Genomic DNA, 19470 nt, shown 5'->3' with positions numbered 1-19470 from the left:
CACAACAACATCAGTCCTTGGCAGGGAAGAGTAGAAGCCGTGGTGAATGCACGAGTGACAGAGGGAGCCGTACGCAGCAGAGTCAGTCCTTTATAATTCAGTAGGTCAAACAAGGTGAGAGATGGCATGAAGAGCCAGCCCCATCATCATCATCTAGCAACAGTGTAGCAGGTTGGCATCTTAAGTCAACCGACAGGTTTGGTTCCTCAAGTGCTGAAGGCAAAATCTCAGCACAGTCAGAGGCTTGGGGAACATCAGATGGGCTTCTTGCCAGACCATTGTACAGTAGAAGTGCTCTCCAGATTAAACATCAATTAATCATTACAGTACAGAGGCATCCATTGCATAACAATACAGACACACTCACATCTGACACATTTAAACCTGGTAATTGTTTTGTTTGGACGACTTTTTAATAGCAGCTGAACACAGAATACAAATTTACACAGTAGTTTTGCATCTCAAGTGTGCACAAGTGGATTACGGTGTCCTATAAAGGACTGTACAAAAGGTATTAAGGGGTGACAGGGTCAGAAACGGGGTGTGGTATTTTATTTTTGTGAAGGGAGGGTAGTTAATATTTTTTTGGGAGCGCATGGGAGGACTTTTAAGGTTTTTTCTACCCCATATTTGTATCTTATTGTAGCTTTCCTTTGTGAGATTCATTATACATAAAATAGATAAAATAAAAGCATAATAAAATAAAATAAAGTAAAATAAGAGTATATTTAAAAAATAAAATAAAATAAAAGTATAATATAATAAAATAAAGTAAAATAAAACAGAAGTATATTCAAAAAATAAAATAAAAATAATCAAAAATAAAAAATCAATTATAATGATTTAATCTAATTAATAATATTATTAATTTATTTATTATTAAACCATTATATTATTATTTATAATGATAGTTACTTAATTACATAATTTATTAATTAAATGTATTAGTTAATTATTATTATTTAAATTATTATAATTAAACTATTAAATTACACACACACACACACACACNAAAAAGAAACACTAATAACTCTGGAGAAGGTTTGAAGGCTTTTAAAAAGCGTAAATAATGAATTTCAGTCCCTCATCACACATCAGTAATTTTTGTACGGTCCCTAACTATGACAAGGAGAAGTGTGTCTTTGCTGAATTGAAAGCTAACTTGGAAAAAATATGTATTGCACTGAATCTTCCTCTAATCACACAGGCTGAGTAAACACAAGCTCTGCAATCAAATCATGAACCACACTGCACATTCGACACCAAATCTGTGCCTTCCTCGTGATTCCCAATCATTTGCTACAGAGTATTAAGCTTCTCCAAATCTTGTGGCGAGCTTTAATGAAGACACATTTACACGACAACCTTGTACAACTCATCACCACACACATTTTTAGAAAGTTATTTGGTCCAGTGCACACCAGTTATTTTTACACATATTATTCCACATTACATGCACATACACACATCCTTCTGGCCCGTCTGCGAAACTAGATAACACTTTAGCCCACAGTGCTCAACATCCTGCAGCCACCAACCCCAAGTGGAAGAGTTTCTACCACTTGAGCAGTTTAAGTTGCTTTTGGTGCCTGGTGACAGTAATATTTCTGACATTTTATCTGCCAAAAATTGAACTACACGACCCTGGTGTTCTCTATTTTGGTTGCTGAGCTCCCGACAACAACAAATCTAACTCTACTATTACTCATACAGTGGTTTGATAGCACCTGATAAGGTTATAGAAGTCCATTTAGTGTATTATTTCAATACGTGACTATATTGTACAGCAGTTAGTTATGAAGCCCTGAGGTCAGCCATTTAAATTCGTTAGGACATCCACAGTTAATGACTGAGATTATTAAATATCTTAACTCACTCTTATGACAACTGTCTCTCGCCGGATATAAACACAGACAGACTGTACAGGGATGGCACACACAGCACACCACATACATCTTATACTGTACTACTACTGCATTCACAAGACGATTGACAGTGAGGGTGATTTATTTAATGGCATGTTTTTGCAAGTTTTTATAATTTAGGGAATCATCGTGTGTCTTGCAAAGCTGGATGAAAGACAAATGTTTCCGTCGCAGCAGTTGCACGGTAGCTCGCTCCTTCCCCATCTGGCTTTGTTTACTCCCATTTGCACATCTGACATAAACAAATGAGCATAAATGAAAGATATCAGACGTCTCTGCTACTTGTAAGAGGAGAGGAGAGGAGAGGAGAGGAAAACTGTAGTAAGACGCAGTGACATCTCTCTTCTGCTTTTCATATTGGTTATAATTTGTTTTAAGGCTTTAATTTGGTGACGGGATGTTCTGACTTTAGTGGGGCTCACCCATCTTCCTCTAAGATGCAAACTAGGTTCCTACATAGTAGTTTACCCATGTAAACAAACACATCCATCACTTGGATCTGCTGTCATTCTTTCTACTATCATGTTTTTTTCTACAGGTAAAATTACCCAACATACAAAGCAGTTCTATTTGGACCAGGTTTGTTGAAACCCCTAATAAAGGATGCAGTGTTGACTCCATTTGTGTTAAAATGAAATGAAATATTACTTGAACTATTACAGCAATGGGACAAGGGCACAGGGCTGCATAAAACACTTCCAGCTACTATAACTCTGCTGTGGAGGTGATAGATTTATTTCTCCACTTTCTATTATTCACAGCATGCAGGACAGGATTTTCATCTTTAAAATCTAATCTGTTCTAATCTTCTACAGCAACTCCATCCCAGGACATCAACAACACCAAACCACTATAGTGAGAGGGGAAAAACGAGCGGAAAAGGCACTATAGAAATATCTGATTCACGGAGGATCAATAGAGCCAGCTGGACAGAATAATCACGTCAGAGATCAACCTGAGAATTTAAAATGAAGCCGTGGTTTTGATCTCTGTGGGGTAAAACGAGCTGAACTCAATGAACAAAAGCATCACAGGGGAAGATCCTCGGCCCCATTCGTCTGATAGATGATAAAAAGGGAGACGATGTGAAGCCGCTCAGCTCTCCGTCTGCAGCTGGGGTGATAACAGTATTACCGCATGGGCAGAAAAACTTCAAATACTACCACTTTTTTCTCCCTCTAACACTGATGTATAATTTGTTGCCAGCTAACCGTGGCCTTGCAGAGTCCCTGGTGTGTAATTTCTTTTTGTTTGTGGTCTGAGCCAAGCAATAGAAGCACTACAGACAACCTCTGCAGATGTCAAACACATCCCTGGCGATCTGCTTCAGTCCACCATCAGCTGCAGATTGAGTGGTAATTTACAGATGCAGCTCAGTTTGATACACGTGTGACCACAGTTTTTCACCATTCACCATTGTGTGACACAGTCCAGGTGTAATTTTGCTATTCTCAAGGTGCCTTATCTATTTCTGCAACATCATGTTTAGTCCATTATTAAAGTGGAAATAAGTTTTTTGCTATTATCATTACAAAGTAAATGCTAATTGCACAGTGTAATGGCTGTAGAATAATGCAGGCTCTTCTCATTCACTGTTCTTACTTATACCTACGAAAAGTGATGCACTATAATTCGTATATAATCTACGTAATCGTGAGCCAGGAGGCTGTGATCATGTGACCTCTACACTGCAGGCTGACATCCCTCACATGGTGGAAGCAAAGGAAGAAGTCAGGTAACATAGTGTAAAGAGAGTTTAAGTCCACATAGCAAGGAGGTAGGGGTGGACGGATGGCTCAAATAAACACAGGACTTTGACTCAAGAGACTACTGGTTGTGTCCCGATACATACATGATGTCACATCATCATGTGATACCCATCCACGATTCTCTTCCTAAACATAACTTGTAGGGGCGCTAATTTGTTAAGATATCATACTAACTGTTGTATCAGCATTTACATTTGTTCCCTGTAAGCCTCACTTTCACTATGCAAGTCTGTCTGCCACTGGGTACAATCTCCCAAGAAACTGACGGCTTGATATACGGCACAAAGGAAGCGCGTCAATCATTGTGCAATCAAAACAGGAAGAGGTTAGCGCTTCTGTTTTCTCGGGTAGCTATCAGTAGTTGTCTCGTTACTTAAGAGTAGCAATGTAAGTTCTTTGCAGTTACTATCCACAGTAGCAGAAATGGGTAACGATGGAACAACCCGAGTAACTGCAGAAGGTGTTAGTTGCGAGGCTCTTAGACACCATCTTAAAATGATGTGTTTTCTGACCTGCAGTGGGCGAACAGTTCACCTCTCTGAAGTGATGTAGAAGTGCACTTTGGGGTGTGTCAGTGCACTGTGACATCACTGGCGGGTGTGTTTACAGGTGCAACAGAGCGGGCTCAAGTCCAAAATTTGTGAAATTAGCCATTTTGCAGGAGCTGTGACACTCAAAAAAACGTATCCACTGATTTACAGACATCTCTTTTCCAATGTAAGTGTATGGGAAAAGTCTTTTGGGACCAAGTGGCATCTGGTGACAGCCTGGAAGTCGCAATGCCACTTTTTGGCCACTAAGAAAACTGGCCTCAAAGCCCTGCGCACTTCCTGGCAGTCTGAGTTAAACAAGTGAGATGGGTTCCTGAAATGGCTACAGCTGTACTTCTTTTCCATAATACGACCCAGTCACTTTCAAACTAAACCTGTGAGTTATTTATCAAACATTGTATTAAAATCACCAGCAGGGGCGCCTGCTATGACTAACAGTAGGGCTGCAAAATATATTGTTTTATTGTTTATATTTTCTTTTGCTCCATAGACACATAGCAAAAAGACTGATATTGCACCAAGGGATCTTTTTGCTGATAGTGAGTATATCATAAGGAAACTGCACTTTAAAATGTGACTATCATTGGTGTCTTACTGGTGTCTTCTGCATTGAGTTCAACGTTAAATTTGTTCAATAAAAGAATGTTGGAAATAATTTAATTTTGTTTGTTTTTAAGATATTTTTTTCAGGATTTTGCCTTTATTAGACAGGACAGATCCAGAGTGAAAGGGGGAGACAGAGGGGGGACGACATGCAGCAAAGGGCTACGGATTGGAATTGAACTTGAACGTACAAAGCCTTTGTACGCGGGGCAACTGCTCTACTAGGTGAGCTAGTAAGTGCTTTGTGTTTTAACAGTTCACTGAAAGCAGTAGAAAACTGAGTACACTTTAATATCTGTTAATTTATCACACCTAATATCGCTACCGTGATATTCAACAACGATTTCCTCATATGGTGCAGCCCTATTAAACAGTGCGAGGTGAACACATGGTGATTAGACACATGACAACAAGAGCCACGATGACAACAACGATGCTTTGGATTAGTGAAAAAGTTAAAAAAAAAAATCACAATCTTGAGTCTTAGTGACAGAGTGGTTATGGACATACACTCAGTACAGTAATTTGTAAACAAAATATACACATACATACTTCACCTTGTTCTCTAAATCTACAGTGGAAATCTTTTCTGTTTTGGTTATTGTCATTAATTGTCTTTTTTTCATTGGCGTTTTTTCATATAATCCATTTCATTAATCTACGTATATTTACAGAACTTATCTACTCATATTTCCCATATTTTTTCTGAGAGCAGTGTATACTATCATCGGGTTCAAAACTAAAAGGATTATCTAGTAAACATGTTGCTACCTTTACAACTCTCCTCAAAGTGCAAAGACCGTGATGGGACAAAGTGCATGAGCCCTGCCAGCGAAAATCCCTCCACAACTCTGCTCTGCCAGCGTAAACACCGTCATCTCACTGCAATACGTATTCACACATCGAACCATGCTGATCGAGCAAGCACACATCAAAACCTTTCACTTAAAGTCTTCATTACGTGATTCCAGCGTGACGATAACATGTCGACTGCATAACATGTTAAGCAAAGCAAAGTGGACTGTAGAGTCCTTGTTAAAGCTACACACAGCAGTGTGTGTAATCATATGGTGTGGAGACTGTAGTGCATTTTAATCAGATAAACACTTTCATTGGCTGGGCAGGAGGTGGCAGGTCTAAAGCTGTTGCTTGGCAAGAAATGTGCCGCTGCAAGAATACAACCAAATGTATCCATGCCTCCATGTCAGAGAAGGTATTAGAGGATTTTTTAAAGACATATATATAACAGCGAGAACACCCACAGGTACTATTAGCTGCAAATGTTCTCATAAATATTTAGTGTAGCTGTGGTTTTTTAGATCGTCAAATCATGTCATCGCTTAGTGATGTCAGCTCTGGAGATCCTGATGAGATTTGGGCACCAATTTTATCAACATCAAGATTTGTTGCAACATTTTGGATTTCTGGGACATCTTCTCATCTTATCAGCCACCAGCAATTCAGTTTCTGTTCCTAAATCTTGCCAAGCAATATTATTCAAGCCCCCTGCCCACTCGCCAAGATTGTACTCGTTGCTTAGCAACACTGGCTTACTTAACATCCAATCAAGGAGATTTTGAACTTGTTGTGCCCTGCAAAGCACAGTTAACTACATGAGTAATAAGTCGGGACCAATGAGATAAGTTTATCCGCCTTTGGAAGTGTTGGTGCGAACGTAGGCTGCAGATCTGATGGCATTTATTGTCTTTTTAAGACCCTGAAAATCTATTTTTTACATCCGCCTCTTACTATGAGCGATGTAAACCTGCATGAGCACATTTTCTGCCAAATTGGAACCATTTAGATTATTTATTATGGGAAATGTATGTATTTGTGTCTTTGTCTGTGCTCTGCTCACTGCTCACCAATCAGGATTGAGCATTGTTTAAGTTAGGATTAAATAGACTGTGGGGTTGTTGTTTTATGTTGTCAATCAAATCTGATCAAACCTCACCCACACAGTCCTGATGAAGGAAATCAGTTTTTAAGTGCTAAATTCTTAATAAATAAAACCTAACAATGCTTTCCCCACCCAAAACTTTCACTAAAAATGTCCCTATTAGCCATAAATATTTATGTTTTAGAGAAATAAGGCTTGGACGTTATCTTTTTTTTCACAAGTTCATACCCTACTGAAATTTTATGGGAGTCTACAGTATTGAACGGTATTTGTGTAAACAGTCTGTATGTGATTCCACTCAGCAGACCTGAATTGTATTTACCGGGATAAACACTGGGTGGCGCTGTATTGATATTTCAAGTCTTACGGTATAAAGGTAAGAACAACATTGTTGCTGTCAGGTGTTTCACCCCGGAGAGCAAAAGGTTCTTGACCGCTGTGGTGCGGGAAAGTGTGTAACGTGCTCTAAAAGTTCTGTATTCGGCTTAGATTAAAGAGAAAGAAACTGACATTTATTCAACCTGTGTTTGGTGGTATGAATAAATACAATGATTACAGTCCTGCAACGTTACCCCACCACTTGCAGTCGCCATCTTTCTCAGCTCAGCTGCCAGTTCCACCAGTAGAGACTGACCTCTGGTGGTGTGTGCTGTGCACTACATCACCTTGATACAGCATCTCTGTATGAGTTTAATAGAAACAGGAGCGTCTGTATCATACCATCGGCATTTTGAAATATCATGATATACCATAATACCTTGATAACGCCCAAGCCTAAGAGAAATACAATAAATAAATAAACATAAAAATAAAAATCCCAAAGCAAGTCTCCTTTTAATATTTTCTGGGCTCTTTTAGAAGTGAGAAGCTTTGAATTGACGGCACACTGCTGTGTGTGGCTTTACATCACCTGACAGTCTTCCTCTAGCGAGTACACAGTATGCAGCAACACGACACATCTGGGTCACAATAGCCGTACGTACCTCAGGCTCAGCGTCACACACACAAATGGCAGTTCCACTTGCTAAATACATACACACTCACAAAAAAAAAAAGTTTCAAAAACCCACCTGGAGCAGAAATCATTTTCACACCGAACAAGAGAACATCACGATCCAGTTTCTTTATGCATGCAGCGTGTGGACACACCATTGTCCTGTTTACTAAGCTTTTGTTACAGGGTCACAGGTGTTTTTGCAGAGTGTAAGTATCGAGCTACATGTAGCCTTTTGCGCCTGACGAGCACACGTTTGGACACTCACACGGGAGATTCAGGCTCATATCGAGAACTTCGCTCTTTGACAAGAGTTAAGACTTGACATCATTTAAGGGTGAATTCATCCCGGTTTCATTGTTTCCGCCTGCATCTCTGCTTGTGAAATAGCTCCTGCTGACAAATCCTTAGTAAATCTGTGTGGTTAAAAGTTGCAGTTGAGGCATGTGAACTGTCCCATGGCTCATGATTCTCTATTGTGTAGTGTGCAGTCGTGTGTTAATGACTATTTACAGTACCACAGAAAACAACTAGAGGAAGAGAGACATCGGCTTGGCACTGCTTCAGTATTATCACATCGACACAGACTGCAGAGTCTGTACAACCGTAATCAAGTGTAAGTGTGGGTGTGGGGCTTGTGTTTGTGTTTGTGTGTGTTTTTGTTGTGCGCTCCTGCTGTCCTCATCCTCATCCTCCTCCTCCTCACTGTGTGGGGGAGCAGTCGTCTAAATCCAGCAGCTCTCTGACCAGTCTTTCTCCAAACTGCGCTCGGCTGTAGCGTTTGACTGTGTAGGCGTCAGACATCTTGTAGAGGATGTACGCGTTGTTGATGGCGATGCTGATGCTCAACCAGAACACCTGCTGCCAGGTCTTGTTGGGTTTATGGAAGATGAAGTACCTGTGGGAGAAACATATCTATTTACTCCAGCGTTTCTACTCAAAGATCCTCTATTAAATGAATGAGTAATATTAACATTCTACTATAAATAATATGCTCTAACAGCCATGCTGGAAACAAGTTTCAAAAACAAGTGCATGGCCATAGATTGGGGAAAAGAAGTGGACGTAGCCACTGTGATGTCACCCATTGGTTTGTGGACTATTTTTTTGAGGCCTCAAGTTTGGCAATTTGACTGTCACCACCTTGAATTTTCTCCCAATCCTCCAAGCCATACGACTACACAAGTCCTTTGATACCTCCTACCTCTGAGTACGACCCACACGAGCATTTCCTAAATTAGCCCACCTACTGCTGGCTTGTATGCGACTGTTAATGGTCACAGTTTCAAACACGTGTAATGTTATGAAACGGTCGCAGTTGCACCCACACTACTTGTATGAAAAAACATCATGGTTCGGCTTGAGATAAAAACGATTAAGACTAAGGTAATGTAACACATCTCACATAGGATACATTAGTATGCTATGGTTCATTGTTAAAAACAGCATTTCTCAGTAGCATGGTGGTAACGCCACTACTTTCTGAGTCAAATAGCTTCTCAGTAGTGAAGTTAATTCATTGTAGCATGGTAGCGTCCGCAAAAGTTACAAGCTATTTTTCCGAGGAAAAGCTCTGAAGTGCAGTGGACATTTTTTTCTACGTAGGTTTGGATAAAAGTAAGGATAATAAAATTGAGGATAAGTAATGCGACTAACGCAGGGCCACACTGAGGCATACACTTCCACATGACACATACTAATCCCTCAGTTTATTCTGCTTGCTGCTTTCACTATTGGCTACTCTGCAGCTGATGGGCTACGTTGCACTTCTTATTTTCTCATAGTTCTTTATGCAACTTTCTTTTGGAGTCACGCCCTGCTGGACATTAAAAGAATGCAGGTTTAAGGCACTTCTGCATTGACCTCATTTTTCAGACCCCGCGATAACCTTTTGAAAAAAGGCACACACGGTCTTGCCAGTCAGTTACTTTAAAAGTCATCATTAAGACTGGAATGGGACCCCAAGCAGGAACAAGCGGGGAAAAAAACCTTTTGATGCTTTAATTGTGTAATAAAACAGTATGTAAGGATGTATCTGTCGCTGTAAGGGCAGAATATGTCATGTTACATAAAAAATAGGACCGGTTCAGGCAGGGAAACAGTTTAAAGATTACACGGTAATTGTATCATCTTGAATCAACTTGCAGTGTTGCACATACTTGCTGTACTTGTCGTCGTATTTGCAGATGTAGCTGAGATGTGCCGCAAAGGCCTCGACAGCCAAGGGGCATGGGATCTCCCCACTTTTCCTCTTAATGATGATTCCTGCCACGAACACACAAACCACAGAATGAGAGTGAGAGACACAAGGCCGAGATCCCACTGAAGGGACTCCAGATTCTCCAGATTATGCAGTCACCTGGCCAACAACCAGACAAGGGAGAGGAAAAAGAAGTGCTCATTTACATGAGGGAGGCTTTCCAGGTGTGCTTTGTTACTATTTATGTTTTAAGCCCGTCTCCCTGCAGGGCTGCTTTGTTTAATGGCACCTTTACACAGATAGACACTCGCATTGTGTTCTAATACCCATACTACGCCAGAAAAAGATTTAGTACGTCCCGATATATATATAGTATGTCAAATGCAGCATGCCAAAGACACCAGGATGTTCAGCCAGCATGTGTTTTTGGCTACTCAGACCCACAGTCGTCTGCACAGCTGAAGAATCGTTACATCAACTGAGTGGCGGACAGATGACAGCTTGACAGCTCGTTGACAGCTCATTGACAGTTGACAGAAGCTACAAAAATAATCATTAAGATAAATGCTAAAAACAAAAGGACACAATTATGAAAATAACAATGACAGAGAAATGCATATGTAATTTTACTGTCATGAACAAAACACTGCTTGTCAGTATGCAGTCATAACTTGAATGTTAAAATTACATACATTGCAAAGTAACAACAGCAGAGCGTTACGGGTTGAGCACCTTCTCTGGTGAGCTCAGCCAATGGCTGCTTGTCATTGTATCTCAAAGGTAACATTAAGTGATAACATCAAGATTCCAAATCTCATTTTTATTTTTAATTTCATGCTACAAACTGGAACAGATATATGAGTAGGAGGGTCAAATTTAAAGGTGCAATGTTATGATGAAGTAGTATGTCCCAATGCATACTCCACGCAACTGTAAGCACTTTGTAATGGCAAAGAAAGAATTTGCCCTGAGCAAAAGAAAAAGAATGCAGACTTCTCCAAGCAGAAAATGCACAGGTGCAACTAATAACATTAATAATGCTTTCCATTTAAGTCCCATTAAGCCGTGACAGTGAGCCATGCGTGCATAATACCTTTTAATAGGTACATAGCAGGTAAATGGAAATGCAGCTATTATTATTGTTAGCAGTTACACATGTAGCTAATAGCATTTCTTACATTACTGGTTGAACGCTTGCGTCACTTTCTGTACTGTCATTGGTTTTTGCTTCAGATTCTTTACCAAGAAAAACACCTCAGCTTCTCTGGGAATGTCAGACATCTGGCAAAATCACTTCCTGAGCAGATTTGAGGCAACAAATACACAAGAGAGCTGCAGAATTATGCTTATAGATATACCATGCAGGATATTCCTTGTAATCCTTCTAAATCATCATTTACAACCCACTAGAGGTGTGTGGTGGCGTGTTTTTCTGCAGAGGCTCTGCCCTCTGCCTGTATGTTCTTATTTTCTTCTTATTTTCTGCTCTCAGGATGTTTATGGCCGTGTACCCCAAAGTGCTCTCACGAGGTCGGGGCTTTATCAAAAGGTAGCGACCACGTGCCGGACCGTAAGAAGCACGCATCTAAGACAAAAAGCTCCGAAAAAAACAACAACCTGTGACTATAGCGAGACAAAACGCCAAACGAGAGTGAATCTGGGTTTGGCTTTTAATGTCACTTCCACAATCCTGCATAGTATACCTTTAATTTTGTATCTACAACACCTAGTTAAAATAGCTGTGAACTAAATCCAGACTTCTGTATGTATCTGACACGGCTCAACAGGATGTTGTCAGACTTGAAACCAAGCTTTCAAGATGAAGTCTTTGTGAATGTTGATTAAAGGTATGGATTTTATTAATAGCAATATTTAATGGATAATGTAAGTAGGAGATAAAAATAAATTTAAACATCTCCATAATGGTGCTGTTATACCCTGATGTTTTAGATCACATTCCTTATTTACCATCATGCAGATCTTTTTAAGTTACCATTGAGTAAATCATGTAATATTACCTGTGTAACAATCGCTAATCTTGATATGGTTTAATCATACGTGTTATAATGAGAACAAAATGTTGTCAGCAACTTGTTTTCTTCTCCTTTTTGCACAGAGTGAAAAACAGTTGCACACACACACACACACACCCACGCACACACTCACAGAGGAAAGAGAAAATCAATATTGGATAATAACAGTTAAACTGATCCGGGGCTTCTGCTCCCACACTCTTCATTCAAAGAGCTCAAACACACCGCAGCCCTTCAACTCGGTTTAAAACCTAACAAAACTGCTTCAATGAGAGTGGATTACTCCGTAAGAGGAGGGGAATATCATGATCCTGTCGCCTCCTGGAAACGGATTATCGCGGATTAGAAGCTCTCATTGATTTTTTTCAGACAGGAATGCTTAACGAAGTGCCAAATTCACCTGATGGTAACTTGCATACAAAATGTCAGAAAAGCTAGTCTTATTTTCTCTCAAAAACCCCACAGATCAAAAGGCGAGACTTTTCGAATTTTATGGCACATTTGTGGTTTCTTGCAACTATAAATATGTGCATTTCTTTTGCACTGATGCATATTGCATGTAGTGTCTCCTGTCAGTGCTAAAATTCTTAAAATATTTATAATTCAATGACAGGAATCTACTTTCACAGTTTTAGTTCTGGGTACATCAGAGCAGTGTTTACCTTGCTTTGTTGGGGAATAAGCGTTAGTGAGGAACCTGAAGTGTCCCTTGTTGTACCAGCTGATCAGGGACATGCTGCCTTTCATCATAACTCGGGATTGGCCACGCTGCGCTGGCGTGGAGCCGCAAACCAGCATGCTTTGTGGTAAGCCTGTACAGTCACTCTTTCTGGTGCTCAGCAGACCGCAGCAGTAGATATCTGGAGAGGGAAAAATACTATTTTATAAATAACTCTGCAACTGAGAGAAGTTCTAACAGTATATACACAGATATATTGCACAGGCACATTTATTACAGATCAAATACCAAGTGGTAGTAGGGTGGCAATGGTATCAGTGGCAAAAATCCCAGAAAATATCATGGTTTCATGGTATATCCATTATTGTTTATTACTGTGCATGCTGCCACTTGGTGACATCATCAGAGAACACAATGTCTGTTTCCATAGTTACGCGGATGACACACAACTGTACATCTCTGCTGAACCAAATGATGCTGCAGCCATAGACTCCATTCCTACCTGTCTTTTGACAATTAATAAATGGATGAGCAATAATTTCTTAAAGTTAAATGGAGACGAAACTGAATTGCTGCTTGTCGGCCCTAAAACAAAAAGAGAAATGTTGCTTAATAATCTGGGGAAATTAACTCCCTGGATTAAATCCAGGGTTACAAATCTTGGTGTGACCCTTGATTCAGATCTAAGCTTCAAGTCCCACATTAACAAGGTGACGAAAACATAATTTTTCCACATCAGAAACAAAGCAATGGTGCGACCATTTCTTAATGAAAAAGATGCAGAGAAATATATTCGTGCCTTTATTTCAAGCCAAATTGACTACTGTAATGCACTTTTTACTGGCTGCCCAAAAAACACCACTGAGAGACTTCAGCTGATTCAAAACTCTGCAGCTCGGCTATTAACCAGAACCACAGGAAGGTCCTCCTCTTTGTATACAAACCGTAAATAAGCTTGGACCGAGCTACATTGCTAACTCCCTTGTTAACTATTTTCCTCCAAGAACACTGGGATCATCTGCTGCTGGTTTATTGGAGGTTCCAAGCAACAGCTGGAAGAAGATCGGGTATACAGCCTTTGTCAATTACGCCCCAAAGCTATGGAACACACTACCTGTAGATACTAGGGAAGTTAGCTCGCTAAATATTTTTTAAAATAAAGTTAAAAACTTATCTGTTCACTTTTGCCTTTAACTAGCTCTGACTTTCCTGATACAGGTCTGAAACTCTTTGTTTTTACACTTCATGCTGCTGCAACTCTTTTAAAAACTAGCTTGATTTTACGATTTATAGTTTTAGAACTCTAGAAATGATTTTATGAATCAGTTAATTCATGTTTTAAACTGTTTTAAATGTCCCTTTATGTTAAATTGCCTTGTCTGGTTAATGTCCATTCTGTCTATTTTCATATGAAGCACTCAGTGCTTTTACTGCCCTTATTGTAAAGCACTCTGTGCTGCATTTCTTGTATGAAAGGTGCTGTATAAATAAAGTTTATCATTATTATTATTCAGAAGTTTTTGTTGATGGGAGGTCTGACATGTCTCCAGAGTCGTCTTGGCCTCCTCCTTTTGTTTACGGAGAGTTTTTCTCATCTGGCTCAATGCCAGATCAATGGCCCGACCTCTAGCTCGCTCATATGCCAGATCATTCTCCATCAATTCTGTTCATGGACAAACCTCAGATTCTGCTGAATCCATGTCATGCTGTCGCACCATCTGGTAAAGTGCTGTGGGCTTTGCAGTGTTTTCAACCGTTGCACAGTACTGCTTTACGGCATCGTGCTCCCACCTAATCAAATAGAGTTCTTTTTGAAGGGCCTTTCTCTCACCCTTCGTCTGCTCAAGTTTGGCGAGCAGATTGTTGTTGGTGGAGGTTAGCTCCTCATGCTCTTGAGCCATCTTGGTCTGCAGCTGTCTGAGCTCCGACTGCTTGGCTTCCAATTCTTCTTGTGTGTCCTTGAGCGTTGTGCAGGTCTTCTCCAGCTGCAGTTTCAGAAATGTTATTTCTTTCTGATCTGCAGCCATCTTGCTCTTCACCTGTCTGAGTTCCGACTGCTGTTGTTCAAGTTCTTTATGAAGGGCCTCCTTTGCTCCCTTCACCTGCTCCAAATCAGCGCCCAGGTCCTTACTGATGGAAGTCTGCACCTCAAGATCTTTTTGTGTGGTCTTGAGCATTGTGCAGGTCTTCTCCAGCTGCGGTTTCAGATTCTGATCCTCAGCCATCTTGCTCCTTTCCTGTCTGAGCTCCGACAGCTGTTGTTCTAATTGTTTATGAAGGGCCTCCTTGCTCCCTTCACCTGCTCCAACTCAGCGCGCAGGTCCTTATTGATGGATGTCTGCACCTCAAGATTTTTTTGCGTCTGTTTGAACATTGCGCAGATCTTCCCCTTGGGCAATTTCTGCAACTTCTTATCGCTGGTTGGAGAGCCCATCTGGACTTGTCCATAGTTGGACTTGATGTTCTCCCGCTGTTCTTGGAGCTTGACCAGGAAATCGTCCAGCAGGTCCTCTCGGACGTCCGGGAGTACGCTCCCCTCTGTTGTACTTGGGGTGAGCCTGGCCCCACTGTCATTCAGTTCATGCTGCCACTGTTCCTCTAGTGAACTGAGATAAAAACTAATTTGAGGTTCCTTTTGTCTAGAATTGAATATTATGAATTCCGTCCCTCTGTGTTATTTCTCGTTTGTCTTGGATGTGAGATCGAGCTCGATTTTGATCGGCTACTATCACGGTGAGATGCTCTGAACCAAACTCTGAGCGTCTGATCTGATCTGAACAGCTCCTACTTCAATATTTTTAACCCTCTGAATGTGATGTCATTGTGACGAGAGAGTTCACAGAAGATTCAAATATTACATATTACATATTAAGCACACAGGTGTCACATATGCAGGTTCGATGTTATATTGATGTAGTCCATTCTTTTGATTACTATACAATCACTGCTCTGCAATTATTTTGGTTTTCATTTAACTGTTTAAGTTATCTTTAAATCAAAAATGCCAAAAACAAAACAATCACTGGTTCCAGCATCTCAAATGTATCTGTTGATTTTCTTCATATTATGTGACTGCTGTAGACTGTTTATCGTCCTCGCAGCTGAACCACTTTCACTTTTTCTGTCTTTCCACCCATTCAATTTCTTTATTTCTTACATGGATGAGCAGCGACCAAACAATCATGTGGCTGAGCGCTGCTGATTTGTTCTCAGTTTGGAGAATGATGTCTATCTGTGTAGTACAGTACATGTGTGTGTGTGTGTGTCCACAGTAAGTGCTGCAGAGGTAATTAACTCTGCTAATTAATCCAGTGTGATAAAGTTGATAGAAAAATGTCGGACAATGCCTTCAGTTTTTTATTTTTTTTCCAGCTGAGCCTTGTGGTAGCTTTGCCCAATTAGGATGACAAAATATTGATTTTATCTCTGGACATGTTTTTCTTGACTTGACGTTCTGCAGCTCGGCCCGGCTGAGTTTAAAATTGCAGTATTTTGATAACAGGGGTGTAAAAACTTTTCACTTTAAGTCATGGTGATGATAACGTCAAAGGAACCTGATGTGTTGTGCTGAATGTTGACTCTCTGCCGTCACTGATTTGCTCATTCTCAGCCTTTTATGTCACAATGACATTGTCCCATATTTTGCTATTATTACGAAAGAAGAAAACAGGTCAGTGAAGAGAATTCAAAAGTGACTCACCATAACCACAACAGGATTATGCTTTCATAATAAAATATGCCTTTGGTATAATGAGCATGAAAATCAGAGCTCTGTGGAAACCTGCTTCAAAGACGGATTATCAGCATAAAATATCACAATTTCCTCCAAAACTATTTCCTGCAGATTGCCTCCTGATAAAATATCTCACACTGAGAATATAAGCTACCAACAGTCATACAAAAAAAAAAAACAAACCTGTTTGGATTCAGAAGGTGTAGTTGTCAGGTGTTGCAGTAAGTGGTGTATCTTTAAAGTATCCACTTTACCTATTGATTTTTTGAGCTGTGACAAGGCTAAACACTCCCCGCTGAATCTTCCATGATGCATTGTGCACGTCAAAAGACAATTAACAGACTGTTGAAGCGCATCCTGGGACTGCTGGTCGATGTTGGTTGAACAGCAAAAAACCATCAATCTCAACGAGTCACTTAGTGGGAGATTTAGTTGTCAAAGTTTAGTGATGTAATTCCACTAGTGCAATTTGTCTTTGTTTCACGAGTTTGCAGCCATGAATGTGAATATTTGGAATCCTGACAGATACTATTACACAGTAATTCATATCAGGAAGAGATGTTACACCAGTCGCATATTCGTTTGACTTGTTTTTAGGAATTTTGCATTGACAAAATCTCAACATCAAGCTTTTTTATCTTGTTTTGGAAACTTTTAATTCCCTAGCTGACAGATAAATACAAGAACAGTCTGTCGGCCCATGTTTTCACTGACATAAGACAGAGGCATGCTCGTGCTTTCACACATCCCCCATGTGGTTAAAGATTTTTCACTCGGGGTGTAAGGACGGACAGATGAAGAAAAGAAAATGAATCATTCTAGCGGCATACTGTGGTGCTGATATTTGAAGGTGAAACGTAACAGACTGTTCCTCCCTGTGCTGTTTGGCCTGGGGACGCCATCGTCACAACATGACTAAAAGCAAATAAACAAATAAAAAATGCAAAAAGGGAGGGAGATGAGGAGAGAGACTACACCAAAGCAGAGAAGGGAGAGGACGAGAGGTGACAGAGGAGGATGAAGAAAAGGTGTTTTATTTACGCAGCATGACCGAGACAGACCGACAAATATCTGCTGCTGCAGCTCGTTTGTGTACCTTGTTTGCTGAATTCGGTGAAGAGGCTGAGGCTCGTGATGGACGGCCCGGTGAAGATTATGGTGTTTTTGCCCGAGATGTTCTGGCAGAGCTGCTTGGCCACGAGGCTGTGGAGCTGAGGCTTGTTCTTTAAGGTGGCCAGACTGTCTGTGCCCTCCTTCAGATGGACTGAGATCTGCAGCGTGGGCGGAAAAAAACACGTCAATAAAACAGACATAAAACTAACAAACTTTACTTCAATTTCAATACGGTTTTATTGTCCTCTGGGACAGAAAATCCTGCAGCTGCTATTTAAGGCTTAACCCTCTGCAAGGCTGCAACTTTCACTCTACAGCACTGTGTGATGGAACAAACAGTAGTTTGATGATTTTGTTTTTCTTTATCTTACCAGCAGAGGCTAAAAAATTTCCCTTGAGGTGGCCCTAGGGAAGAGGCCGGGAGTGCCTTAAATCAAAATCTACCTGTATACATAAACTCATTAATGCATTTTCATAGCAATATGCCGATGTCATTTATGGGAAAAATGCCAGGTTGAAATATATCTGTGACTGGTTGCACAAAACACCTTAGGTGTTCTCCTTGAGTATGACACTTAAGACTTAATTTCTCTGTAGCTGAGGAACTTACACAGTTACACAGAATCCCCTAAAAAAATTCCATTGTTAAGGAAAACTTATTTACTGGGTTGAAAGTGTGGTGATGAAAAGGCCTACAAATACTTGACCCTTAAGGTCAAGTTAGAGGCAAAACCTGTTTACTAAAATTGAGCAACCCTGAATGGTCTCACTCTGGAGAGAAGTCTTGGAGCAGAGTGACCTGGCAAACATTGTGATGGGGAAACATTGTGATGGTGAAACATTGTGATGGGGAAATAGATGTCGTTGGCAGAACACCTTGTGGTAAAACGTCAAGTATTAAAGCTGTAGTTGGTAATGTTGGAGAGCTAGCAAGATTTGAAAGCGGCACCTCCTCTAAGCTCCACCCCCTCCTCCCCGTCCCGTCAGTGCGCCGTCCAAAGCCACGGCTCCACAAACTTGAACGCGCATCCTGCAGTAGGTAGGAGTCAGCAGGGCAGAGGAGAGCCGAGTAAAATAACAAATCCCCCCGAAGCAAACAAATACAACTGAGGGAGCTGAAGGGCCTGAAAAGTGATGCAGAGGTTGCTGTCTAACAGAAAGACAGCAACCTCTGCATCACTTTTCAGGCACTTCAGCTCCCTCAGTTGTCTCCACCGTTCAAAAGCTGCACCGATGTTGACGTCTGGTTTGTCCTCTCGNCGGATTTTTTTCATCCCTTTTTCTGAACACATTATGTATTGACTACTCTCAGGATAGAAGGACTATTTCACCCAGTATAACAAAAATATACAGCAAAAAAGTACATTTTAGTCTGATGTTGGCACAAGAAGAAAGCTCATAAAGAGTCCAAAAATTAAAAGATTTCATCCTCTTGAGAACATCAATGTGTTCAGTAAATTTCATGGTAATCTGCCAAATAAGTTATGATACCTAAAGTCGGGCTCTAACTTTTAAAAACATCCCAAGCTACCTATAATATCCAAACTGTGAGGGGATCACAGAGGTGTTTTAAGAGCGCCCACTGAGGGCTGTGATATGAATATTTCATGGCAATCTGGCCAGATATGTTCCTCTGGATAAAGGCGGACTGAGCTGTGCTGGTACATGGTGCCCTTGAAGATACAAGTCTCAAAAGAAATATGAAGAAAAGACTGACCTTCAAAGAGAGCCATTATTAAATATATACAAATAGAGATGCAAACCTTCAAAGAGTCCAGTGTCCTTATATTCTTGTCGCTGTTCACGAGCTGAACGGCATTAGCCTGATTAGTCTGCATCTACGTCAGGCCTTTAGCTATTACACTAAGTGGTCAGTCCATGCCTCTGTGTGTGTGTGTGTGTGTGTGTGTGTGTGTGTGTGTGTGTGTGTGTGTGTGTGTGTGTGTGTGTGTGTGTGTGTGTGTGTGTGT

At 40.6% G+C, this 19470-nt stretch overlaps 1 protein-coding gene across 1 annotated transcript in view; it reads right to left on the bottom strand.

Annotated features, from left to right (window-relative positions):
* Positions 1 to 1018: 1018 nt before the first annotated feature.
* Positions 1019 to 19470, bottom strand: part of pgbd5 (piggyBac transposable element derived 5) — a 42715-nt gene continuing 24263 nt past the window's right edge. Inside the window, exons 4-7 of the mRNA XM_050071906.1 lie at positions 17484 to 17658; positions 12638 to 12835; positions 9902 to 10007; positions 1019 to 8640 (exon numbers count right to left, since the gene is read on the bottom strand). Of these exons, the coding sequence (XP_049927863.1) occupies positions 8445 to 8640; positions 9902 to 10007; positions 12638 to 12835; positions 17484 to 17658 (675 nt within the window). The 3' untranslated portion in view covers positions 1019 to 8444. The remainder of the gene's footprint in view (positions 8641 to 9901; positions 10008 to 12637; positions 12836 to 17483; positions 17659 to 19470) is intronic.

Source organism: Epinephelus moara, chromosome 19 (genome assembly GCF_006386435.1).
Source record: "Epinephelus moara isolate mb chromosome 19, YSFRI_EMoa_1.0, whole genome shotgun sequence".
NCBI lineage: Eukaryota > Metazoa > Chordata > Actinopteri > Perciformes > Serranidae > Epinephelus > Epinephelus moara.
This window is presented reverse-complemented; position numbering and strand designations above follow the sequence as displayed.